At 36.7% G+C, this 27,653-nt stretch overlaps 2 protein-coding genes across 4 annotated transcripts; one reads left to right on the top strand and one right to left on the bottom strand.

Annotated features, from left to right (window-relative positions):
* The first annotated feature begins 11,149 nt into the window (after positions 1-11,149).
* On the top strand, positions 11,150-11,939 carry LOC122304056 (glutaredoxin-C9-like). Its single transcript, XM_043116093.1, has one exon. It carries the CDS (start codon positions 11,246-11,248, stop codon positions 11,696-11,698), a length of 453 nt encoding a protein of 150 aa, XP_042972027.1. The 5' UTR covers positions 11,150-11,245; the 3' UTR covers positions 11,699-11,939.
* Positions 11,940-12,568: 629 nt separating this feature from the next.
* LOC122304055 lies at positions 12,569-27,433 on the bottom strand. Of its 3 annotated transcripts, none has more exons than XM_043116090.1 (5): positions 27,169-27,433; positions 26,530-27,068; positions 25,425-25,537; positions 24,193-24,297; positions 12,569-13,383 (listed from the first exon to the last, which is right to left on the bottom strand). In XM_043116090.1, exons 2-5 carry the CDS (start codon positions 26,906-26,908, stop codon positions 12,700-12,702), a joined length of 1,281 nt encoding a protein of 426 aa, XP_042972024.1. In that variant the 5' UTR covers positions 26,909-27,068; positions 27,169-27,433; the 3' UTR covers positions 12,569-12,699. The 3 variants fall into 3 exon arrangements, with proteins under 3 accessions (XP_042972024.1, XP_042972023.1, XP_042972026.1); XM_043116089.1 differs by having other exon boundaries at positions 27,242-27,433; XM_043116092.1 differs by having other exon boundaries at positions 27,282-27,421.
* Positions 27,434-27,653: the final 220 nt, after the last annotated feature.

Here is a 27,653-nt window from a genome sequence, read left to right as displayed (position 1 = left end):
TCCCTTGGCTGCTTTAACCGTCACTCGTAAAGCTAGCACAACGACTACAAGGTGACGACAACCCCTTGGCCATTTTGACCCTCGCCCACAAAACTGAGTCCCTACACTTGCACGATGATTAACGGGTGATGACATTCTCTTGTCTACTTCAACTCTTGCCCATAAAATCGAGTCCTTAGACTGACACATCGATTAAAGGGCAATGACAGTCCCTTGATTATTTTGACTTTCACCCACAAAGCTAGTACTAGGGGTGAATTCGATCCGGTCCAATTGATCTATAAAAGGGTTTTGGGATTGGACCAAACCATATTAGTCCACCATTTTCCCACCCAGTACTAAACCAAATACCCTTATGGATTGGACCGGAATGTTAGCTATCGGTCCAGCCCAATACCAAATGGGTCAATTCTATGTTTTTTGGCCCAACTGACATTTCTAGTCAGATTTTTGCCCAAGTAACTTTTTATCCCATTTTTAACTTAAAAATATTTATATAAAAAATAGAAAAAAAGAACTTGAAAAAAAATGCAATATGCCAATAACATCCAAACTCTAAATAAAAGAGAAATATATAAAAAGGGGAAAAGTAAAAGTAAAAATTATCCATATCCATCAAAAAAAAGGTTATCAATCTTACTAATAAAATTAAAAATTAAAAATAAAAAATAGAGAAAAAGAAAGCAAAGGTAACCAACACACGAAAATTATTACACTTTACAATCCATACATCTAGCCGTAACCCACATATGTATAAAGTGATATTACAAATTACAAATATTACAAATAACTTAATGGTAATATAAAAAGGAAAAAAAAAAAGAAATGACTAAATGACAATAAAGCCACAAGTCAAACTCAAGTCTCCAAGTCCACAACTCGCAAAAATGATTTTATTGCAAAAACGTAGCAAACAAATAATATAAATCTTAGTTTAAATTCTTTTTCATGCTAACCAAAATAACTAGTATAGTAGTATATTTTTCTCACCTCAATCATATGTATTGGGTGTAGACACTATATAAGACGGCTCCATATAATTTTCAATCTCTCCAACAAATTATATACATAAAAGATAAAATAAAACAAATTATAAAAATTTACATACATATAAATCAATGAATCATGAAAAGATATAAAAGGAAATAAGTTTTGCTACATACCTATATCCAACTACTTCTCAAATTCCTCCACCTCATCCATTAAAGTTTAAAGGTTAACTACAATAGAAAAATAACAAAGCCAATTTTATGCACAAATTAGGCCATCCACCTATTGTAGATACCGGTATTACAAGAACATTACGTGTGACTTTTGAAAGTACGTGATTTCTAACGGAATTAACCTTCTACCAATTTCAAATGTCAAAATTAGCACTAAATTCTTCAAAGCTTTCAACTAGATATCTATCAACCTCTGACTTATTTTTCAAAGAGCTTTTCAATTGTAACCGTTGCTTAAATAGGGCCAAGCTTAGTGCCTTCCAATCCTTAAATCTAGTAAATGTAGTATTTACATCTTCATGTGGGGGACTTGTGTACTACTGTTGTTGACCAGAATTGTTCATTCTTCATTTTCAATGTATGCAACATACGGGTTAAAGTACTTTTCACATTTAAAGTCAAATCAACCGCTTTTGTCTAATCATGGACATACATTGATTCTAATGGAAACTCAAAATATCACATCTTGTACCAAGGATCAAGAATAAGCCCAACATATTACAACATATTCATGTTATCAAAGTTGCCCCAATATTTGTCAACTTGTTTTCCTCATATTTGTTGCCATTAATCCTACAAGAGACTTCATTCTTCATACTCTATGTCAATCGTATATTGAGTTGTAACTAACTTTGTCAAAGAGAGTTGCAAGTTACATATTCACCTCTCAAGAAACATAAAGTTTTATCATAAAATAGTTGAAGAAACATTATAAACAACCTTACCTTCTCCTAATTATCATTGTTGAGAATCCCTAACTTTTTTTACTTTCTCATCCTCATCGTATCATCATTGTCATCATTTTCATATCCAATGCTAGGAAAGAACCCTGAATCTTTTTCCTCTAACCGTTCGAATGCTTTTCAAAAAATTTCAGCCCTCTCCAACATAAGATAGGTAGAGTTCCACTTAGTTGGTACATCTAGACAAACATGACTTTTGTACGTAATCTCTTCTAATTATACACATGACTTAAATACACTCCACCTTTAATGAGAGGATTTAACGTATTTCACAACACTTCTTACCTTGGCAATAAACTCATCATATTTTTCGACCCTTCATGAACAATCAAGTTTAAAATGTGAACACAACATTGAACATGCAAGAATTTATGTTGTAAACTATTGTCCCTCCTATGCTTGGTTTTATTTGTCAAAAAAGAAACTACTCCATTATTAAAACTTGTATTATCAAGAGTGATTGCAAGTATTTTTGGTCGCCCCCGATCACAAAAGCACATCTCTATGGCCTTACCAACTAAAGAAAAAGATAGAATCCTCTTGTGTATATTCTAGTCATCATCATTAAAATATGCAGTGAGACATATATAGTTGAGGTTTTGCACGGATGCCCATATATATGTGATAAGGGAAATCCGTTGCCCTTGAAGAGCACTCCTCATCTTATTTATTTCCATCAAATACACACTAAAAAAAATCCTTAGCAACCATAACACAAGATGGGATCCCTACCCACTTAGGTTGAACAACAAGCATAAGCTTTTCAAAATCCTCCCTTCAATGAACCTAAAGAGCTACTCATTATGAATAATCATTTTTACTAAGGTTTGTATGCAAGCCTCGACAATAAATGCTATAGGAACAAGTCCCCAACTATCACTTCCTTCATCCTTGGTCTTCTAACCTAAAGTAGTTTGAGACTTATCCATCTTATTAAATGGACATTTCTTACATTATTTTTCAATATGATATTTCATGGATTTTGTGTCGTTGGTCTTCGTATCACATGTATACGAAGTACCACAGCAATTACGTGCAGTCCCAAGTTTAGTTGGATCACCTTTTAGCATTCTTGTGAAATGATCCCAAACTATTGACCTAGTTTTACCACTACTAGGTCCACTAGCACTCGATTTAATATATACATTTGGTGGGAGTGGAGAAATGCCTTACCCTTGTGTTGACCCTTGTGTTGACTCGTTAGCATCACCCACGGTAGTCTCCCGAAATCATTTCTTTTGTAAGGTCTATCTAGAAAAATAATCAAACAAAAATTAGATTAAACATAAATCCAAGAAGAAATATCGAAACTCTTATTATAAGCCTAAATATTTATTACGTATATGAACAACACACAGATTATATATAAAGTCTTATTTATTTCATATTAGATTAAATTCACATATTAAATCCTAAGTATTTATTTCATATTTGACCAACACAACTTCTTATAAGCCTAAATAGAAACTGTATTCATCATAAAATCCAACATTTCAAAGGCTTAAACCGAACTCATATCAAAGGCTTAAATTGAAACTCTTTATCATCACAAAGCTCCTATACATGCTTAAACATTAACACCCAAAACTTGCATCATCATAAACTTTTAATAGCATGCTTAATAGAATCATCATTCATCAATTTAACACAAACTTCACAAGTTAACCATTTATTCCCAGAAAATGATAACTATAACTCACTTACATGATTATCATTCAAACACCGAAAGTCTAAATGGAAAATTAAACTCACGCATCACCAAAATGATTTTCTCACTTTGCTAAACCACTACTCTCTCTTGGCTTAGCACTAATTTTAGTAGGATTTTTGTGTCGCTTAAGCAATTGAAAATGGAAAGTGTGAGAAGAGGAAGAACAATTTGACAAAGGAGCATAAGAGGTTGGGTCTTGGTTTTGAGCAAAATGGAGTGTGCAAATGAAGCATGCAAATCAAAGTCTCGAGCCATACCTTAGATGCAATCCGTGGCTACTTGGGGCATATTTTTTTGGTGGATACCAACGACAGTAGCAGCACTGTGCAGCAGAGGGGCTGCAACAGGGAGGTAGGAAAGGGGAGGGATAATGACTACTAGGGTTTGAAACAGAGAATGGGAGGGATTCGGAGGGCCAACTCAAAATTCATAGGGCATGTCTTCAAACAATGCCATTTGGATTGAAAATAGGAAAATGATAAAATAACTACTCATTTACAATTTCTGTACTACCTTTCAAAAAAATAATATTTTTTTAAATATTTATTTTAATTTTGATTTTGATTTTATGTGTTTAAAATTTAAAAAAAAATAATATTTTATTAATAAGTTGTAAATGAATTGTAGATAAATTGTAAGGCTATCATCTCCCTTGAAAATAACCCTAAAAACGTTGTTTCAACATACGGGTTATTTAGGAAAAAAAAATTTGAGTTTTTATTTTGATTATCATTGGACCTAAACGGTCTAATTTTATCCTAAATGGGGCCCCTTTTTAACGAGTTAGACCCTTTTTTTTTTTATCTTTTCTCTTTTTGGCACATAAATTAATAAAAAAATTCTTTAAATTAGTAAAATTAAAATTAAGTGAAATTTTTAATGTGGATTATGTAACTAAATTATTAAAAAATAATTAATTATAATTATATTTATGATGTTAATTATTAATTTGTTACTAACTTAGAGTATGTAAATGTATTATGATAATTAATACATAATGGGCTATATCAAGATTTTAACATTTTGTATATGATTACTGAATAATTGTCATTGACTATGTATACTTTATACTTATTTGCAACTTAGGTATTTTACAAAAAATTTACCTAATTTTTGTTGATTAGATGTATATATTAGTAATTAGTTAATGGTGATAGGTTAGTTAATTGATATAATACATTAGTTAATTGATAGCATATTAGTAATTATATATTTAACATTTTATATTGTCAATAGTGATAGGTTAGATGAAAATTACATAATTAATTATATAATTATATATAAAATAATATTTAAAAATATGTATATTTATATTCGATCAGTCGGGGTTAAAAAACCCCACCCCGAGACCAGACTGAAAACTAAAAATTTCACAATGGGAAGATTGAACTTGGCCGATCTCTCTATCAGTCTGGTTAGTTTTTCTAGTTCGAGCCGAACTCCTTACAACTCTAGCTAGTACGGATGAGCGCCTATTTCAGAAAGCTTCGAGTGTCAACACTCATGTCACAACCGCCGCCAATGAATTACCTAACTCCATTACCGCCTTGCATGGGTTACCTTGGAGAATGAGTTGACGGTCTCTATAGTTGACTAAGGTGGATCCAAGGGTCAACAAGCTACCTGATCATTTAGCGTAGGTTACAACAAACAACCTCTAACATCAATACGAACAGAAAATCACCTCAAAAGAGCAAAGGATCCAATAATGCAAGCAAAACCAAAAAGGGAAATGCGCGTGTTCCATAATAATTGCTAAAATGATTGCATACGACCATAATAAGCATCCTAAGGCCCGCCCTTAGTGGCCCTAATGGGATTTACATGTCTTCTCAAGGCCCATCCTCGAGGAGTCGTACTGTTGAACCGCACAACAAGTAAAAACTAAAGAGAAGTTGATGCTATTTATCTTCTTGCGACTTCCACGTATTATCTTTATTGTGGTTAATTAAAAGATCTCCAAATCTGTCCTATTAGACAAGTCATCCTTAGGAATTTGCAGGTTAAGGATAATTATATCAGGCCCAAGATACACTAGGCTCAACCTACCATAAAGCTATTGTCAAGAAGCAAGAGGGAAAAGGAAGGAGGACAAGACAAGACAAGGATTGTGGAAGAAAGTGAAGTCAGGCACACAATGGGATCAAGTGAAGTGATATAAAGCTGAAATTCCTCACCAACCACTCCTAATGTCTTAATAAATGGGGCTTGCTTACCCAAAGCCAAGGGGATGAATTTGAATCTGATCGGAGAGAGACTTGTGGACAACCTTCGGAGGGCTCTCTTAAGTGGCTTCTTCAATCTCAACCCAGGAAACTCCAGAGAGATTACATTCTCCAAGCAAATGGGTCATCAACCTCCATTGTATTGTGAGGCAAGAGAGATCATGTGAGATGTATAAATCATTCATTATAGTGGATTTGCCATCCAAACACGTCGTGGATGTAGGTTTTATGCCGAACCACGTAAATCCGTGTGTTAGCCTATATTTATCTTTCTTGTATTTATTTATTGTTTGTTTTCATGGATGCACACATGAGCACCATACTAACGCCCAAACCAGAATCATTGGCTTTCAATTTCTCCATCGTGGCTTGAATCACCTCGCTAGGCTGAAGGTGACTCATTTTCTCGTTTTGGTCTGTTGAGCGATTTTACACATTAACAATAATAATATATTTGTTAGGTATAAAAGCAACAACTAAGAATCAAGTCCAAAAATAAAGTCAGGAAGAAATAAAAACAAGTTGACTTAGATACGTATAAGGAATGAGTTTCATAAGGCAAGTTCGACTTAATAACTTTAAGGAAGGAAATCTCCTCAGATTTGGCAAGGTCTCCATTATGCAAAATGACTCCAAAAATCTCCTCTTCTTATAAGGTAGCATCTTCTTCAACCTCCAAAACCTTAATTCCTTCAATTGTATTGAGAGATATGTAACGTCACGAGAGACTGTAAAATCATCCATCATAGTAAATTTTGCTTCTAAACAACCCATAAATGTAAGTTTTTATACCGAACCATATAAGTTGAACTACATAAATTAGTGTCTCTCTCTTTATTTATTTTGTATCTTTATTTATTAGTTATTCTCATAGATGTACGCCTGAGTATCGTATCGACATCCAAACTACTACCACGGATTTCTTAACTTCATAATTGTGGCTCGAATCACTTCCATTGGTTGGGATGACTCTTTCTTATTATTTACACCTATTGTGCAAATTTATATTAACAATATCAATATCACAAGTTACAGATAGTGAGGAATATACAAGACCCTGACAATCACTCTTAACTCAGTAATTACATAGCAAGATTTTTTTATTTTTTATGAATAAAGTATATTTTGGGAAATGGCTTCTTCAAGCCTGTTCGATAAATTCTAGAAAAAATCTTCACAACCTTCCAATATCCCAACATCCCACATTTTTTTAATTTTTTAATATTTTTCTTAATTTATTTTTTTTAAATTAATTTAATTATTTTATTTATTATTTATATATTAAATATTTGATAAAAGATAAAATAATAAAAATTAAAAAAAAAAGTAAAATATTGAAGTGTTAGAAGATTGTGTAGTAAAATCCTTCGTTCTAATTGGCTTGATGCCAAGATAGGATCGTTTCGAAGCAATTGTTATTTTCTCTCTCACATTGTAGATTGTAAATCGATCATAGCCACAGAGTACGTGGCTCCCATCGAAAAGGAAGACAATCTTGCAACCAGGCTGGAGGACTAAAAAGCTGGTAACGGAAGATCAATCAATGACATTATACGTGTCGTACTCGTACGTGATTTAACTTCTGCGTCGCAAAGCATTGGATAAAATTTCGAACGAGGCTAGAAACACGTGACCGACAATTCCAAAGGAACCGGGTGACGACGTTCGGTGCGTTACCACTGTGATGACGCCAAGATGTCGTCACCAGACGGGAATGTCGCGTTGGCTCTGCGCCACGCGGTGGATCTCAATAAGAATAGAATATTAAAAACGAAATAGGTCAGGTTTTACGTGATATGAGTGAGGCCGGGTTATACGGCCACGTGGAGGGGCCCGGCAGTGACATCACACTACACGGACAATGAACCACGAGTGATATTAACGTCGCCCCTCAACTTTTCGCTAACGTGGTCATTCCGCACCGTCCGCCCACTTTCTGCCAAATATCTGTCCTTTATATTTGAGAAAATAAATTTAAGATTTAAATATATATATATATATATATATTAAAGATGAGTGCGCAACTTGTACAGTAATCTGAAACTATATTTAATATTATTACGTATGTTATAATTCTACGTGGCAACACCAACCTCGTCTATATAGGCAGATTTTTTACATTTTTTTTATACCGAATCAGGGCCGTTTGGAAGGATAAAAATTTTTAATTTATTTTATCTCATCTTATTATTATAATTTTTTAAATTTTAATTTAATTTTTTTAAAAATTTTAAAATAATAATAATATTTTATTAAATTTAATATAAAATCATCTCATCTCATTATTCAAACAATATTTAAATGAATAAAAAATATGATCGTGATATGATTATAAATTTCATTTATTTGAACACACTAAATTCCTTTAATTAGATTACACTAAATAGATGATTTTTTTTTTTCAAATATGAGCTTAGACTTAATCTAAATGATTGAGTATAAATGGTACTAATGCTGAATTAATATAATATAGGGAAAATGCTGGCATATTATAACAATTTTCTTTGTCTTTTTATTATATATGCTTTACAATTGGATGCATGACCGTTAAAATCGAAAATCTTTATATAAATAGTACTTCATTTTATTACCATTTCTCTCAACATTTTATGGATTTACCACATGATCATTTCTCTCAAAAGGATATAATACGTCACATGTGACATCATATAATTAACTCACAAGAGGATATAATAAATTATATTTAATCATTTAATACCACATAATTAATTAGAAATTGAGAGGATAATAATAAAATAGATGGAGAGTAGTATTAATTTAAAAAAAAAAACTAATTTAAATTACCCAACAAATTACCCAAAAATATCTTTAATCTACATTATTTGTTTCAACTTTTTTAGAGTTTAGAGGGCATTCAAGATAAAGTACTAGAACTACCACAACACCTTGCAGTTGAATTTGTCTTACCAGACTGTTGTGTCATAATAGAATAATAGAAAATGATATTTATAGTTATAAAATGTATAAATTGTCTGTGTTGTTAAAATAAAAAAGTAAATATAAGATTCACAAAAAATATTAATTTTTAATGATAAACTCCACTTTTATTCAGAATGAGTGTACAATGCTTGCACAACTTATGATTGTATCTAATATTACTCAATTTTATTAATAAACTATATAAAAATTATAAATAATTGTGTTTGTATTATTTCTCAAATAAAAAGGATAATGCAACTGTATTCACAAAAAACTTACTTATTCATATAGGTTTCTCATCTTACACTACTTTCATTAAAAAATACAAAAAAATATATATATATATATATATATATAAAGAAGAAATTTGTGAAAAAACACGTGGATATATAAATTTTCTTTAAAAATTTGTTTTATTTAAAGTCATCTCCAAAATATAGTTAAAAGCATATGTTTTTCATAAATCCCAAAACCATTCAAGCTATACCTCACATTAGTTAATCAAAATAATAATATAATATTATTTTTTAATAATAATATTTTTAATTTATTTTTCATAATTTGCAACCATGTACACTAACCATATATTAATTAATAATTTAATTCTTATTGAAATTATTGTGGAAAACATGGGAATGATATTTTGGAATAAATATTAATTTTAAATATATCTCTTTTGAAAATGAAAAATATGGGAAATGTTATGAAGCAGTAGTTGTGTATGATATTTTAGAAAAAAGTATTACTTTTGAAGATGAACAGTGCATTTCTAAATATAAAGAAAGCTTTGAAAATATTGTATTTCATATTTAAAGTTAATTATCACTATTTGATTACTCCAATACAACTTATTTTATCTATTTTCTTTCAAATCTTGAAGATGCAATGACATTTATAAGCCAAATGCTCTAACATCGTATAGAAAAAAAATAGAAGGGTGGTGCTACTCCCATTGCTAAGAGCTCCTGTTGGGGACTTGATAGTTGTTTTCTATTTTTTTTACATGTATTTTTTTAACATTTTTAAATATTTTTAAAAAATAAAAAAATTCACAATTTTATTAAAAAAATATTTACATAATCATTAAAAACAAAATCATAGTTATAACTTCCAGCCACTAGTGAGAAAAATAGCAATTTTTCAAAATAGAATGAAGGTAGCAGGAGCGGAATTAGAATTTGGTCCCGGGGGGAGGGGGGGGAAGGAATTAGCAAAGTGTGTCGTATGTATGGGTTATGGACTGTAACCGACATTTAAGGTAGCAAAGTGTGTCACTAATATTTAACATTAACCATATAAGGTAATTATCTAAAGATAACTAAATTATTAAAGTCGTCAATCTAAACCTTTCAGTACTTGATCTCTATTAGACTTAAGTGAACGGCATAAATTATGATAAAAATAATTATGTGAGATTTGTTAAAACAAACGATAAAAATTAGTTATGCTTACCAACAAAAACTAATCCAAATTAGTAAATTAGTTAGGGGCAGGCAAAGATAAAACCAAATAGTTTAGTGTAAATAAATAGAAAAAAGGAGATTGTAAATTTATCAAATAGCTTATAAAAAGTGACTAAGATATTTTCTTGCCTCTTATGAGATGTGAAAAAAAAATGTAAATGCGAGATTTTATTAATGATAAAAAAAATGTGCGAGTATAAAAAATTATTGAAAAATTAAAAGAAACCTAAACAATTAAGCACTAAGTAAGATTTTTGACAATGTTTTGGAGGGACAAATTATATTTATATTAAGATATTTTTAAAAAACCATGTAGTAAAATAAATTTTTAAAAATTGTTGGGAAGGTAAGTCGGCCCCTAGGAGGTAGCTACCATATAAACAGTAGTATACACTCCAAACTTACCTAAAAATTAAGTACGCGTACGTAGCATACAACATGATTTTCATGCGGACGTAATGGTAAGAGTTTTACATGATTTATTAATTTATTTCAAACAATATTATTACGTGTACGCTTTGACGGAGAATTTTTCATCATATAATGGCGGGATCCACAACGTGCATGGTTTTTCTTTTTTTTCTTTTTTTAATTTTTTTTTAGAATATTTCTTTTAAAAAAATTGAATGACTGAGGAGGGCAGCCGCTGGCCCGCTGCTGGGTATGTACCCGTGACGTAGGCAATGGAACATAAAAGAGTGACCAACAAACAAACGTCAGCCACAACCTAAATGACGTATTACAAACGCGTAACGAGGGCCATATCCCCAACAGCCGTTGACGTAGGACTTTCGAGTCACCTTCATCCCATCCCCACCCAACTATATTTATCACTCCTCCCACAACCTCCATTGTCGACCTCCATCTCCATTACCAAGGTCCAATACCACAAATCTCTCTCTCTCTCTCTCTCTCTCTCTCTCTCTCTCTCTCTCTCGATATGCAGCAAGCAATCCCTTACAAGTCATGGCAGCTGCCACTCCACACTAACACCGGCCGCACCCAACAATCCTTTACCCTACTCAACGACACCAATCAGTCCGGCCTAGTCTCGCCTAAATCCATTCTAAAGGAAACGGAGGATATGCTCAGCATGGTATCGGAGAGTGCTGTCATAGTCTTTGCCAGGCGTGGCTGCTGCATGGGACATGTCGTCAGGCGCTTGCTTTTGGGCCTCGGTGTGAACCCTGCCGTTTATGAGGTTGATGAGAAGGATGAGGCTGCTGTTGTTAAGGAATTGGAGTTGATCCGCAACGGGAAAGATGGGAAGGTGCAGTTTCCGTCTGTTTTTATTGGTGGGAGTTTGTTCGGAGGATTGGATCGAGTTATGGCTACTCATATTTCCGGAGACTTGATTCCTATATTGAAAGATGCCGGGGCCTTGTGGCTTTGAATTATTCATTCCGTCTTGTAAATCTAATTAAGCAGTTTCATTTTCATTATTTTTTACTCACAGATTTTCAGTTTTTGGTTCGTTTCGTTTCCTCCTTCTGAAGATCATGTACTAACTGAAACGAAGTATTTTTTTTTTTTTCCTTCTTTTCAGAATGGGAACGTAATGTTGTACTCTTTGTGAGCAAAAGAGATGAAAAATAAAAAAGAATGGTAGATTTAAATCTTCTTCTTGTTTTCAAGAGCTTCTGTTGTTTTTGGTTTTCCCATTTGGAAATGCATAGCCGTTTCCAGTTGTTACCTATGAATTAATTCTTTTGTTGGTCAAAAGATTCTTCTTTGCATCAAATGGAGGAAACGTATATCATACCCGGCCACCTAATCCTTTTAGTTTATTAAGTTTTTCTTCAAGGGTTGATGAAAAAGAGTGGAAATCCCATCTCACCCGCCACCGACTTTTGAGCTGTAGGAATATTTTGATCTATATTAGAGGAACTTTGTATGAACTAGCATTGTTAGTGGCTGTGATTATGGTCTTCTCTACCAAATCATAAAGATAAATAGATGATTGATTATGTCATTTGGTAGAAAGGTCGAAAGGTTAAGGGCAATCGAGCATACATAGCAGCGGGCCTTTTATATAGAATATCAAATAAGATTTTGAAACAACCACGAACTCTAAATGTGCGATGAACAATGCTTCTGCTTTGATCAATATGAACTGCTGTCCTGCTTTTACTTTCATGTTCTGATGATTTACAAAAACACTTGCCTGATTTTTTTTTATCACGGAAGAACAATTTTTACAACCAGCATTAATCCTAATCAAATCACCAAGCGTCCAGAACCATCATAGAAGTGCAATCAAATATGTAGGTAAAGAGCTGTTTCTCATCACATTGAACCTCTGTAATTGACCCTCCAAAGCGTTTTACTTGTGAAGGGCAGAACTAACATTGTACAGAAATTTAGTACAAGCTAGAATTTTTAGCGTACAAACAATCAAATTGTATCTAACCACGAATCAAATTCATCTAACACTTTGGACATGGTTCCAGAATGAGAGGTAGAAGATTGGACAGCATAAAGATCGGCTTTCCCTTCCAGCGACTGAGGTAAGACATTTTGGCTCATCACATTGGATGTCTCCTTAAGCAAGTCATCAAGAGAATCGTCTAGAGTAGCAATAAACGGTGAAGGTTTAGATGAATCTCGGTCAGGTTTTGAAAGTGGCCGGAATGGAGCCATTGAAGCTTCTTGTTGTAAAACCGGAGAGGAATCATTGGACCTGAAGCCAGAGGGATTGACGATCTTCTTGGTCTCACTAAAAGAGTCTAGAAGCATATCCAATTCCTCTTCCGCCGCAAATGAGGAGAGTTTCGTTTGTGTTTCCCAAACAGAGTTCGCATCAAATTGTTCTGTTGACTCTGGTTTTTTATTTTGACTAGATTTGCCTATTTGTCTCGGATCAACATTGATGGCACTCACTGAAACTAACCCTTGGCTAGACAACCTTTGATCCGCCTTGCTGCTTCCAGAGGTGGCGAAAGATGTATGCTCAGTATTTTGACCTGCAATCTTTACCTTGTCCAAAACTTCTTCAGATATTGCCGTTGCTGGTTCAGCATAGCATGTCTCTATCTGGTTAGATTCCTGAGAGCTGCTAGTCTTTAGTCCCTCTGTGCACTGATATACAAATCATGTCAGATGTAGCAGAAGATGTCTTGAGTATAAAGTTAATTAATATCATTTTTAAGTGGGGCTTGATATGCCCCATACAACAAATCGAACTTTCTTGATGAGATGTAGCAAAATTTTACCACAACATAAATGTTAAATTGTCTTCATGGTGGCTTTGAACTTGAGACATAAGTTGGAACTATGTTGGCTTCAGGAGTAATAGGGCTTCAGACTAATTCTGCCATTATACTCCTGAAGGTTGCCTCAAACAATATTTGAAACAAACAAGATTCTTTCCCTCTGACAATTATTCTCACTGTTTTATTTTTTTAATATTCAGTCTGAAGATCTTGGACCTATCAAAAGAGCCTTAATGAACACTGATGTCATTTTGGAATACGGAAAAAAGTAGAAAAATATGGGACCATACCAAAAAAGTTGCCCAACAGACAAAAAGAACATTGAAGAAAGTATTTCATATCACAAAGAAAGTAATTTGATCCAATAGACTATATAATCAATAAAAGACTATTAGTCATGGTCCTCATAAATTGTGCCCAAAAAGCCTTTGTGAATTCAATACTTGCTAATTTGGCCAGCACAATGACCAAGTCAACCCAAATCCAACTCATCTCCTTTAAACTGCATGCACTGAACAATTTAAGTATCAGCTATGTAACACGCCCACTTAAGTCCCCCATCGTACGCTGATTCCTTACTAGATGGAACTGATCATTATAATGATTTCAAGGAGCTCAAATTGGCATCAAGTTGACCTACTAAACATCATGTGGGTAGGGCACTCAGTAGAATAAAAATCAGATAAAAATTAAAAACAGTAAAGTAAAAAATAAATATATTTACATATATATTCAAAAATAAATAAAAAAAACAAATGGGGTGTTGTACAGCCACCACCAGATCTGCCTGTGGTTGCCGACAGCCAGGCCAATTGTGGTAACCCCCAGGTGGATCTGGGGTGGCCACAGTCACCCCAAGAAGAATCAGAGGTGGCTGTGACCACCCCAATTTGACCAGGCGGATCTACTGGTGGTTGTGCACCACAGTTTTTGTTTTCTATTTAAATTTCATTTCAATTTGTAAAATTCTGTTTTAAAATTTTTTCTTAATGTACTCTTATCCTTTTATTACCTTTTCAAGTGCTTTAATAATAGTGTTTAACATTTTCATAATTTTTTATCTATAATTTGTGTTATAGAAATTTAGTTTATAAATTTCTTTAGTTTTTGTTTGTAACAAACATTTTTGTTATTTTCTATTTTTTTCGTGTTTTTAAATATTTATTTTGTGATCTTTTGAAATTAATTTTAATACATTTTTTTAGTTCCCTATTATAAAAGACAAGAATTTCTACCTCCCAAATAATGTGGGACCCCATTTGGCATCTTCCTATATTCACTTGAAGGTATTACAATCTTCCATCCTTAACCTTGATATCCTCATAAGGTCATTCCATCATACGTGGCACATCTCAAGTTTCACACTTTTGGTTGGGATTGCCTTTGATATCATTTCTCTAGGAAAGGCCAAACCATAGCCAAGCCCCTACTCTATAAGCACTTGTCAACGTTACAATTAGAGCCCATTGAAATCATTGTAAATAATAATAATTTCTACCACTTTAAGTAATGTGAGATCCCCATTTACTAACTCAGTCCGAGATATTACAGGTGGATTACAATAAAAGTGAAATAAGTAATCATAAATGTGTATAAGTATCAGATCTCACATTGGTTCCTTATTAGATGAAACTGGGCTTATAATGATTTCAAGGAGCTCTAATTGTAATTTTGACTAGTGACACCACGACATTCGTGCCAAAGAGAGCTTTCTAAATTTGGGTCATATGCACAATTCTGACACCAAAGTTATAGCCAAAATACTGACATGTGTGCAATATCACAGCTTCCCTTTTCTCACCAACCGAGGAGTCTTCATCTTTTCCCACCGGTTTGCATTGATGTCTTCTCGAGGTAGTCCAGTGCTATTAATATTGAATCAATCAGTTCAACATTTTTATGCGCGAATCCTCCTGCATCAATCTCTTCAGGTTGAAAAGAACTCATCCTCGAGTTCACGTCAGCATCTACAAAGCATGGACTGAGGTGTTGACGTTGAATACCTTAAAGGTTCTCAAATGACTGGGAAGGGTCAACCAACTTAGACTCTGGACCCGGATTTCCTTTTATTTATTTATTATTATTTTTTCCCCACTTGGGCTCACCATTCTCACCAGGCTGATGAGAATTCATCCTCGAATTCTAAAATTTCTTGCCTCGGTCTTTTGGATGTCCAATTAAACCCATCTTTATCTTCTTTTGTAGTCCGATCCCAACGATCATAGCAAATTGACATTGATTTGACCAGCTCGCAATGAAAGAATATTGTGCATCTCATACTCTAAAATCAAGTTTCTTTCCCACATCCCAAATCCAAAAACAATATTTTTCTTTGGAGAACTTGAAAAGAACTCCTCAATTCCAAGAAAATCAAAATACTTAATTGGCTCAACAATTGTTTCATCTTCAAACTTCAAACTTCCACCACCATCTTCCTTTTCAAAATCTTCTATATTTTCAAAAAAAATAGTTACCTCTTCTACGACATCATCTTCATCGGGATAGATATCGTAAATCAGTGTAGGGTTCCACCCTATGGAATAATGTTCGCCTTCAAAGTCATCTTCCTCAAATTAGTAATTCCACTTGGACTCATGAAACAAATCAGCGAAACCTTCAGCTTGCAGAGTACCAGAAAATTCTGGTAAGTCAACTCTGAAGCCTAGGGCGTCATGTTGTTCATTCTTGGTGTAATCATCAACGAATCTCACCCCTGCCTCAACGCGTGAAGTCGTTGGTTTAAGTATATCCGAAGGGCAAAAGTGACCCTTCATTTTCTTCTCCATCTTCTCCCACTTGCCAATCTTGGCCTTGCCCTGTTGCTTCGAGGACCACTTCAACTGCTCCCACTAGGCACACGCTCAGCCTTTCAACTTAATGGCAACCAATTTCACCTTCATATAATCTGGGACATCTTTGTAATCAAAGATATGTTCCACCACGTGCAACCAATTGATGAAGCCCTCAGCCTGTAGAGTACTAGAAAATTCCAGTAGATAAACTCTGAAGCCTAGGTCTCCACTGCTCTTCTCCCTACCATGGTACTCCCGAAATGGGGCAAGATTGTGATACAGGTTCTTGAAACTGAAGTCAGAATATTGATCATATGTCTGACCCTCCAGGTTTTGCACTTCTAGATGCTGGGATAATTCTGCTATTACGATCGCGGTGAGGGACTTCCTCAATTGGAATTTGTCCATGCCAAACATGACCTCTATGTAACACTTCTGTGAGTAAAATAGGTGAAATCGTAGAAACAGGGAAGGAAGTAGCAATGCTTTCTTCGAGGGAAAGCGCCTCCAGAATCAAGAGATGAGAAAATAGGGTTTTTGGATAAAATGTTCGATCCCATTTCTATTCCCGGTATCCCACATAAGGGGGACTCTATACTGGGCCACAGGGGCCTTACATATGGACTACAAAAGAAATACTAGACTCAGCCGGATGGCCTTTGACACAGACTCAACAAGTAAATTAAAAGCAATAATATAGAAGGCCCTCAACACCCAGCCCACGCCGGACTGCTTCGGATCATAACCAAACTTAAGCCCACAGAACCTAAGCCCACATGCTAGACAACCCGGTTCATCAGAACACCCGTGTACTTCCTTCTGAACTTAACACCGAACCTCTTCACTTCTTCTTCTCTTTTTTGTCGGCATCAGTCTCCTTTAGGTAGGGTTCCACTTCCATTTTCTGCTGCCATTTTCTTCCACCGTGTGCTCCTCTTGCCTGGCCAGAGTTGTTACACGTCTCTTCCGTTCAAAACACCTTACCCACAAGGTGAGGGAAGTCCTCCTGGAGTTTCAAATAGCCCTCCCATGTCGCGTCGGCCACTGCCTAACCCTGCCACTGGACTAAAAGCTCCGTCCGAGCTTGATTTCCAGCTTTTACCACGCGTCTGTTCAGGATCTATATGGGCTCTGGCCGAATAAGCCCTTCCTCGTCTACGGGTGGTAGTGTGGGCAGTGCCGTGGCCTTGGATCCCAGTTTCCGTTTGAGTTGGGAGACATGGAAGGTGGAGTGAATCCGTGAAGTGGATGGAAGGTTGAGCTTGTAAGCCACCTGTCCGATCTTCTTAATGATACGGAATGGACCGAAGAAATGGGGGGACAGCTTCAGGTTACGCCGTTGTTCCACCGTGCTCTGTCTATAGGGCTGAAGCCGCAGGTATACTTCATCTCCCTCACTGAATTGTTGCTCCTTACGCCTGAGATCTAAGTATTTTTTCATTCTATTCTGTGCACTGAGTAGATTTTGTTTGAGCACCTTTGAGATTTGGTCCCGTGTCCTTAGAGTAGTGTCTACGGCTTCATGGTGTGTTGTTCCTGGCACGTAATCCAGTAGCCTAGGTGGTGGTTGGCCGTAGAGGGCCTCGTAGGGAGTCATCCGTGTGGAGGAGTGATGAGTGGAATTGTACCACCACTCGGCTAGGGGAATCCACTTCGCCCAATCCTTAGGCCTGTCACCACTGAAACATCGAAGATAATTCTCCAAGATTTTGTTCACCGCCTCCGTTTGACTGTTCGTTTGTAGATGGTATGCTGTGCTCATAGAGAGTTGAACCCCCTGCAAGGAAAAGATTTCTTGCCAGAATTGGCTTGTAAAGGTGCTGTCACGGTCAGAAATAATGGACTGTGGTAGCCCGTGGAGCTTGAAGATTTGTGTAAAAAACAGATTAGCAATATCCCTAGCTGTATAGGGATGCTTGATAGGGACAAAATGGCTGTATTTGGTCAGCCTATCAACCACTACCCACAAGGCGTTGAACCCTTAGGAGTTGGGTAACCCTTCTACGAAATCCATGGTTATGTGGGCCCATGGTTTTGTTGGCAATGGTAGTGGCTGTAAGAGCCCACTTGGCAGGGTGTTGTCAACCTTAACCCTTTGACACAAATCACAATTCCGGATAAAAGCTTTGACATCCTTCTTAAGGCCTTCCCAATAGAAATCTCTTCGCGTTCTGTGAATAGTTTTGTCATACCCTGAATGCCCTCCCCAAGGGCTGCTATGCAACAATTCTAGCAGTTTATTCTTGAACCCTTCGTGTTTGGGGACGTACAATCTGCCCTTGTACAGCAGGAGGCACTCCCTCATGGTGTATTTAGGGCCTAGCTTGCCTTCTGTGAGTAGTTTAACAAGACTCTGTATTTGTGCATCCCCTCCACAAGCTGACTTTAATTCTTCTAGCCATTGCACATTAGGAAATGAAATGAGCATTAGTTCCGCTGTCCCATCCATCTCCTTCCTTGATAGGGCATCGGCAACCCTATTCTCCACCCCTCTTTTGTACTCCACCACAAAGTCATACCCTAGTAGTTTAGTAATCCAACGTTGTTGCATTGGAGTGCCCACCTTTTGGTCCAAAAGGTGCTTGAGACTCCACTGGTCAGTACGTACCACAAAAGCTTGCCCAAGTAGATAGTGTCGCCACTTAAGAACAGAAGAAACTAGAGCAAATAATTCCTTCTCATACGTAGACATCATAAGGGCCCTTCCCTTTAATGCTTGGCTGAAAAAAGCTATGGGTTTACCCTGCTGCATTAAGACAGCCCCAATGGCATTGCCCGAGGCGTCACACTCAATAGTAAACGGTCTTGAGAAATCCGGAAGTGTTAATACCGGTGGTAGGGTGACGGCCTCCTTGAGCTTGTGAAAGGCCAGCCGTGCTTCCTCACTCCACTTGAAGGCATCTTTTTTCAGCATTTGGGTTAAGGGGGAGGCAATCCCGCCATATCCCTTTATGAACCGACGGTAGTAACCCGTTAGGCCCAAAAAGCCCCTCAAGCCCTTAAGGGAGTTAGGTAGTGGCCAATCCTTCATGGCCAGTAGCTTATCGAGATCTGCCCCCGAACTCCTTCTGCTGAGATTAGATGACCCAAGTAGCCTACTTCCTTGCATCCAAAGTGGCATTTGGATCTCTTGGCATACAGCCTATGTTGTTGTAGAATGTCAAGGGTCACTTGGAGGTGCTGGACATGTTCCTCCACTGTTTTTCTGTACACAAGTATATCATAAAAAAAAAAAACAAGTATAAACTTCCTCAAGTAGTGCCTAAATACCTCGTTCATGAGGATTTGGAAAGTGGATGGTGCGTTGGTCAGCCCAAAGGGCATAACTAAGAATTCGTAGTGGCCCTCATGCGTCCTAAACGCTGTCTTGGATATATCTTCTGATTTGACCAAAATTTGGTGATAGCTCGACCTCAAATCTAGCTTGGAAAAAATTTTTGCTCCATACAATTCATCCATAAGCTCCTCCACCACAGGAATAGGATATTTATCCTTGATGGTGGCCTTATTGATGCCGCGGTAGTCGACGCATAGCCTCCATGTGCCATCTGCCTTACGGACCAGCAACACCAGGGATGAGTAGGGATTTTGACTGGGCCGTATAACCCCTGTAGAGAGGAGTTCCTTCACTATTTTTTCGATCTCTTCCTTTTGGTAATATGGGTAACGGTATGGCCTTAGGGAGATGGGTTTGGTTCCGGGTATTAAGTTGATGGCATAGTCATGAGTTATGGATGGGGTCAGTCCATTAGGTTCGGAAAACACATCAGCAAACTGTTGTAACAGTGGTTGAATCACTGCTGGAACTTCCTCTACAGTTGTTGAACTGGTGGCCTTAACTCCTTCCATCACTTGCAATATAATGCCTTTCTTTTCCAATCCATCGGGCCTCTTAAAAGTTCCTTCCTCTATCATTTTAGCCCCTGCCAACCCATGAATGAACACCGACCTTCCAAGGTACTAAAATTGCATAACAAACTTCTCAAAGTTCCATAAAATTGACCTAAGTCTCTCAGCCAATTAATTCCCAACACCATTTCGCAACCCGCTAAGACAAGAACATGAACATCCACTGTGAAAACAGTTCCCTGGATTAACACCTCGACCCCATTGCATTTGCCTTCACTAGGGAGCACTTCACCATTTGCCACTCTCACCTTCACCCTCTCGTTGGTGTTGAGAGAAAGTTTATTTTTACTTATCACTGCTGGGTCCAAAAAACTGAGTAGACCCTGTGTCCACCAAGATAGTAACCCATTGGTTGCCAATTTTTCCTTTCACACGCATGGTTCTTGGGCCGTGGGACCCGGTGAGCACATGGAGTGAAATTTCAGGGCTGGTTTGGGCTTCAACACAGTTGGTTGGGTTTGTTTCCTCATTTAGGACCTCTTCACCCGACCCTTCCTCACATGCAGCCATTGCTAAATCAACTTCCAGCAACACCTCTTCCAATACATACAGCTTAGGCCTTTCGCACTTGTGCCCCGGTTGCCATTTTGAATCACAATAATAACATAGGCCTTTCTCCCTCCTCTCTTGCATTTGCTGTTGGTTGATTTTCTGTATGGGAAATGAAGGTTTTGAAAAGGGTTTATTGGCATATGGTGGGTTTTTTGGATGGGACAAGGGTGGTTGGTTGGGGGTTTTGAGGATGCCTTGGCCTGGGGAGTAGTTATGGTTAAATCTGGTTGGGTTTTTCTTGGTGAGGTTGTTTTTCTCTTCTTGTATTTTGGCTAAGCTGTAGGCTGAGGTTAAGTCGGAGGGGTTGAACATTTTCACGGTTAAACGGATGTCATCACTTAGTCCACTAACAAAACAACTTAGCTTGTAGGGATCTGTTAATGCTTTTAATCTGTTAGCTAAGGATTCAAACCTTGCTTTATAGTCCTCTACGGTTCCATTTTGTCTCAATCTTGTCAAGGCCTCCATGGGGTCATCATACACACTAGGGCCAAATCTTACTAGTAATGCCTTAGTAAATGTTTCCCAATCTGGAATCTGACCAGATTCTTCCATTCCTTGGAACCAAGTGAGGGCCGTACCCTCCATGTGAAATGACACCAGCTTAAGTTTGTGTTGTGGTAGTATATTATGGAAAGAAAAAAAACTGATGCACCTTGTAAATCCAACTTGCAGGATCCTCTCCGTGAAACACAGGAAAGTCAAGTCTAATGGTGCGAGCTTGGACCTCACCATGTGGCCAATGTGGATCCGCTAATTCATGAGTCTCCACCATGGAGGAAGAATCTCCACCTCCCTTCCGCCGCTGCTGCATTTCAGCATGCATAATTGCTAGCTGCTGTATGACTGCCTCAAGCTGTCTTTTGATGGTCGATACTTCGGTTCCCAGCCCATCAGTTGTTTGTTTTACAGCATTAAGACCCTCTTGTAATAGACTTATTCGTGTGCCTTCAGCCAAGTTGTAATAGTTTATTTTTCTTTGTGTTGTTTGAGAAATAGAGAATCGGTGTCTCTGGATACCACTTGTAACACTTTTGTGAGTAAAATAGGTGAAATTGTAGAAACAGGGAAGGAAGTAGCAATGCTTTCTTCGAGGGAAAGCGCCTCCAGAATCAAGAGATGAGAAAATAGGGTTTTTGGATAAAATGTTCGATCCCATTTCTATTCCCGGTATTCCACATAAGAGGGACTCTATACTGGGCCACAGGGACCTTACATATGGACTACAAAAGAAATACTAGACTCAGCCGCATGGCCTTTGACACAGACTCAACAAATAAATTAAAAGCAATAACATAGAAGGCCCTCAACACCCAGCCCACGCCGGACTGCTTCGGACCATAACCAGACTTAAGCCCATAGAACTTAAGCCCACGTGCTAGACAACCCGGTTCATCAGAACACCCGTGTACTTCCTTTTGAACTTAACACCGAACCTCTTCACTTCTTCTTCTCTTTTATGTCGGCATCAATCTCCTTTACGTAGGGTTCCACTTCCATTTTCTGCTGCCATTTTCTTCCACCGTGTGTTCCTCTTGCTTGGCCAGACTTGTTACACTCTACTACCAGCCATGAAAACTAATGATAAATAACCCCAAGAAAATGCTAAAACTCTAATGCCAATTGATGCCAGATCAGAATAAGGATTATTCTGATAGCTAGCTAAACAACGGAAGTTAGAGATTGAGATTTTAAAAAAAAAAAAAAAAACACAAACAAAGAGACTTTGAGATAAACTCTGAGATTAGGGTTTCTTTATAAAAATCAAATATATCTTTTGAAGCCCACATGCCAGGCTTAGATAGCTAAGGAAAAAGAGGCAAAATTGCAATTATCATCAAATAATAAAATATGGAATAAAATAAGTATCTTGCTAAAATCTCGTTGAAAATCTGGAATAAAATCGTTCCTCAAAATAAACATCACCATAAAAGAAAAACAACCAAAAGTAGAAAAATAACTAAAATTGACAATTTGGAGGGAAAACGACTGATTTTGGGGTCGAAACAGAGACCACCAGGCGTAACGTGGTGACCACAATGTCTCACCGAAAAGAACTTTCCGAATTGGGGTCATATGCATGATTGACACCAGTAGCCAAAGTTTTGGCCAAAATACTAGCACATGCAATATCGCCGCTCCCCTTATTCTTGCCAACTGAGGAATCCCTTTTCTTGCCAACCGAGGAATCCTGTTTCTAGCCCAACCGAGGAATGCCGTTTCTCGCCCAACCGAGAAATGCCATTTCCTTGGCCAAATGAGGAACCTTCATCTTTTCCCACCAGTTTTGCTTTGATATGCCTTCTCAAGGTAGACCAATGTTATTAACGTCAAATCTATCAGTTTAGGATTTTCAGGCATCCTCTTGCATCAACTAGTCATTTTGAAGAATAAACCCAGATGTAGCTTAGGCTTTCCTTTGATACTTTATATGGGCCTCTATTTTTGACCAAATAGAAGCGTATAATTCTCAATTCAATTTATAGGACAGCATACGACCCTAATCAAAGCTTAGAAACGAGTGATAGGATTATAGGTGAAATCTCCCTAGAAATTGATCAGCTTAATCCACAGATCCGATGATGATACATCATGCTCAATTAGCCAAAACTATGGCACCTAAGATCCCTAACAGCCCAATCTATAGAGAACCTTCTGGTTATGACTCAACCTATGCCTGCCAATCTGGGAAACAGGATATGCTGTGTCAATATGATAATTCTATGGCGAAATTGTTTTTTGATAGTACAATCCTGAAAATTTCAAAGAGATCCAAATCAAATACCTGATTAGAATCAATATTTTTCAAGCCTAGGAAGAAGTAAAATTTTTAGGAAAGTAAGAATAAAAAAATCAAGATAGTGCTATATCTTTTTCCAAACATTACCAAATCATAACTCCTCCAGATATCTCATAATGTTCTTAGAATAGCTCCACTTATAAAAAAAAAAATATTCTTAGAATAGCTCCAGCAGTCTTAAAAGCATAAGCAAGCCATTTGTAGCCATTGCCAAGATGTATCTTAAGCATTCCAAAGAGGTTCTTTAGTCACATAAAAGTAATATGTACTTAAAAAAGCCATCAATAATTATTTATTTGGGAAGCTCATAAACTTGAACAAATATCACAAAGGAAAGGCTCCTTTTATGCATGCTAGATTCTTCAGAAAAAAGAAGAATGAAAATTTGCTATCCAAAAATAGAAGCAAAGACTATTATATTAGCTGCAAAGAATATCTGAAACTCTCAAAACGAGTAGGGAAATATGCTGTGTACTCCAACACTTACAAGTAGGTTCTTACCTCAAGGCTTTAGAAATCTCTCATATAACTTACTTTTTTTTATTGGTAAAATCTCTCATAAAAATTACTACGAGACAGTCACTAGATGATTTTAAACAGCACAATGAGAAATTAAACCTACCAGTTCTGATGGCAATAGATCTTCTTCAATGAAGAGCCTCTGTGATAAGTCGATATTTTCAAGTTTTGCAGCAAGAGCATGCAAATCAAGGGAGAGAAATGATGCCTGCAAAACAAACCGCCCGGGTTAGAAAGAGACCAGGGGAAGAAAACAGCAAAACTCAAATTCTTTTGGAATCTTTTTTTTTTTTATAAGTGAATTTTATGGAATCTATTATTCCTAGTGCTTCTTTAAGAAGACAATTATTTTTAAAAGATAATGTTAGTAGCATTACATTTCCAGGTCCCCCAAATTTCTAAAAAGTAACGTTATTCTTAACCCTAGAGGGACGGGATGTTACAATCCATTTCCTTAGAAGAGTACTTGGCAGACTAAGGCCCCTTTGAGATCTACGGTTTTGCATAGACAACTTCTCTAAGAAAGATTGTTGCCACAGATAATCTTAAGAAAAGACGCACAGTGAGGTTGATTGATGCTGCACTCGTAAGAGTGGAGAGTCCGTTGATCATCCTTCACTCATGAGAGATGGCTAGGGCTTTGTATAACAACTTCTTCAGATGGGTTGGTTTTGGCTTGGCTCATTCTCACAAGGGTAGTGGACCTTTTCTATCCTTAGAGTGTTAAGAGAAAGCTCACAAATTGCAGTAATGTAGAAGATGATTCCTACTTGTCTGCCATGTTCATTAGGAAATGAACGATAATAATCTGGAGGATCATGAACAGATGTTGGAGGAGCTCAAAACCTTATTTTATTAATATTCTCTTCCTTTTGAAATCCCCTATATATTTAATGGGCTATCTTTTCATGATTTTCTTGTATTTTTCTATTTCTAGATAGTTGACTCTTTCATATAGACTCAATGTAACTGGATGTGTCTTTCCCATCATTCAATTAAGTTGAACTACTTGTAAAAGAAGAAAAATAACGAACAAGCCAATGACAAGGGCAATAAATTTGGGTTAGTTTCAAATCAAGAAGAGCGACAGTAACGAGTCCAAATTCAAAGCAAGAGATAGTTAGACCTCTACTCGTAGCATTTAACAAAGCAACTAAACAAAGCATAGAAATCATAAAACTCCAATATACTCAAGCATTAAAAAAAATACTATAGAGATGCTTAAAATGTGATGTTAGTTTTTTCCTATTCAGGAATTAATTGCTCAAATTCTCCATTTTTGAAATCCAACTCTGGTCAACGAATAGATAATAAAACCAAAAAAGAGAAAAGTACCTCATGAGTTGCTACTGTCTCGTCCTCTACAACAAAATTATTATCTCCAACCAATGAAAGAATGCCCTCTCCCCTAACTGACAGCATAGCGCCTAGTCCTTGGTTGAACTCTCCTGTCAATTAGACATGAATAATTTTTATGTCAAGCACTTAAATTTGAAGCCTTAACAGCATATATGTAATTAACAATGCCGCAGACAAACGGTGGAAAAGTAGTTACAGCAACATTATTTTTTGATTTCATTATTTTGTGAAGAGATATACAAACTAATTCACTGAAGGACAGTTTGATTTCCAGAGAAAAATGGAAGAATTTCATTGATGCCTTCAGATTTATTAGTCAGTTTCAAATACAAGGACCATGAAGGAAATGGGCTTTCAACATGCCCATGTTAGCATCAGTTCATCTCTTATGGGATAAATTCAAATTTTACATGCCATGAGCAATGATCTATGTCCTGGAAAAGCCATATCACACTTCCAAAATGGGAGATGTACAAAAACAATCACAATAAAGCAATGCTCAAAGAATTATTAGAAAAATCATGAAAGGTGATTAAATTGAATCATCAGGTACTTTCCTTTTCTTGGTAAGCTGTCAAATAATAAGTACAATATCTTAAAAAGACTATATATTTGGAAAAACTATATTTCACCCAAACGACCACCATTTTTACCAATTTGCAGCCTAAACTTCCAAGACGGTCAAGGTAAACATTAAAAGACCAAAATTTGGTAATTGAAACCCTCAGTGAAGATACAATTGTGCCTACCAAAAAATGGAAATTAGCACCTTTGCTTAAAATTTACCTGTGACGATGTGCCACCTAATCTTACCTTTCATCGATTCTAGCGGTCAGCTCTTAATTAAGGTGAAAAACTGCAAAAAGTTGGTAATTGATGGTGCAAATTCATAGATGGTAGTAGTTCGGAAACGCAGAATTTAATTTCCCCAAAATCTTTTCATCGACAATAAGAAAACTATTGGGTGTGCCCGTTTCCAAAAACTATCTCATTGGAATGATGAAATACAAATCACCAGAGCATTAAAAACATGAAAACAGTAAATGATATGAAAATATAGACCAGATAATCAATGACGCACCAGGTATTACATCATCAAGAGAAGGAAAGACATCCACATAAAAACTTTGCTGAGCCTGAGCCTCCGCAAGCAGGTGACCGTAGTCTGCTCCTTTACTCTTCGGCAAAATTACATCAGAAGGTTGACTTTTTCCATCACTGGCTGATGGATCAAGTTCTTCCTTGTAGCGGTCCCAATTTGAGGGAAGTTTAGAGACACCCCGAGGCTGAGGAGGGGTTTTCTCTCCAACTTGCTTTCCCAATGGCTTCTTTGCACTTGCAGCACTGTTTGTACCATCAGACGAGGCTTTTGGTTTCTGATTCGTATGGGGGGCGTGCGGCCTTCTGCTATGGTGTTGAGCATGAGCCCTTTTAGACTTCGCCAGAGCCTTTACATCCATTACAGATACATAATTCACACTGTCATTCGAATTTTAATCCTTCACCGTCCGAAAAGAACCAAAGGATTATAAACAACATAGAGTGTACGAAATGCCTCAGCGGCTAAAGGGAAGCTGGGGGCGGTGGTTGGGTGGAGTAATTCAGGCAGCGGCGACGCAACTACAAAGCAGTGGCAGAAGAGGAAGTCAGCAGAAAGTGATGCAGAGGAAGGAAATAGAGGAGGAAAAAAAAAAAAAAAAAAAAAAACAGCGAATGATACTTTGCTTGGACTCTGGAGTATAATAGATCTCAGAAATATAAAAGACAATATCTAAGATTTTGAAAAAAAATACTGAGAGGGAAGACGCCAGTGACGCCTGGAGAAGAATGAACCGGCGGCGAGTGACAGTGGTGGCTGGCGGCAAGGGGCAGGGACAGGGACGGCGACGGCCGCACGGCGGGAGAAGAAAGAGAGAGCGAAGAGAGGGCCCACGTGTGTGAGACTTTGAGATTAAGGGACTTGAATTTGGCTGTGTTGGGAGGTTTTCGACCAAACGATCCGTTTTGATTAAAGAGAGCTGGGCTGCTACCGTTTCGGCCCTTTGGGCTTCTAAAGCCTTTTTTTTTTTTAACCGTAAACCCTGTTTTAGGCAAATTTTTTTTTTTCATAAACCCTTTAATTTTAAATTTTGTTTTAGCCATAATTTTTTTATTTAAGATTTTTATAATTTTTTCAGTAGCATTGATTATTAACAATTATTAATT

Source organism: Carya illinoinensis, chromosome 3 (genome assembly GCF_018687715.1).
Source record: "Carya illinoinensis cultivar Pawnee chromosome 3, C.illinoinensisPawnee_v1, whole genome shotgun sequence".
In the NCBI taxonomy this organism is placed as follows: domain Eukaryota; kingdom Viridiplantae; phylum Streptophyta; class Magnoliopsida; order Fagales; family Juglandaceae; genus Carya; species Carya illinoinensis.
Note: the sequence above shows the minus strand (reverse complement) of the source record. Positions and strands in the feature narration are given on the sequence as shown.

What these genes read in the sequence shown, in the direction of transcription:
- LOC122304056 (XM_043116093.1), top strand. Translation starts at nt 11,246, where the DNA reads ATGCAGCAAGCAATCCCTTACAAGTCATGGCAGCTGCCACTCCACACT.
- LOC122304055 (XM_043116090.1), bottom strand. Translation starts at nt 26,908, where the DNA reads ATGGATGTAAAGGCTCTGGCGAAGTCTAAAAGGGCTCATGCTCAACAC. An exon ending in AGACAGTAGCAACTCATGAG is followed by an intron (nt 24,298 to 25,424) that starts GTACTTTTCTCT and finishes TTTGTTTTGCAG; the next exon opens with GCATCATTTCTCTCCCTTGA. An exon ending in ATCTATTGCCATCAGAACTG is followed by an intron (nt 13,384 to 24,192) that starts GTAGGTTTAATT and finishes TTTGTATATCAG; the next exon opens with TGCACAGAGGGACTAAAGAC.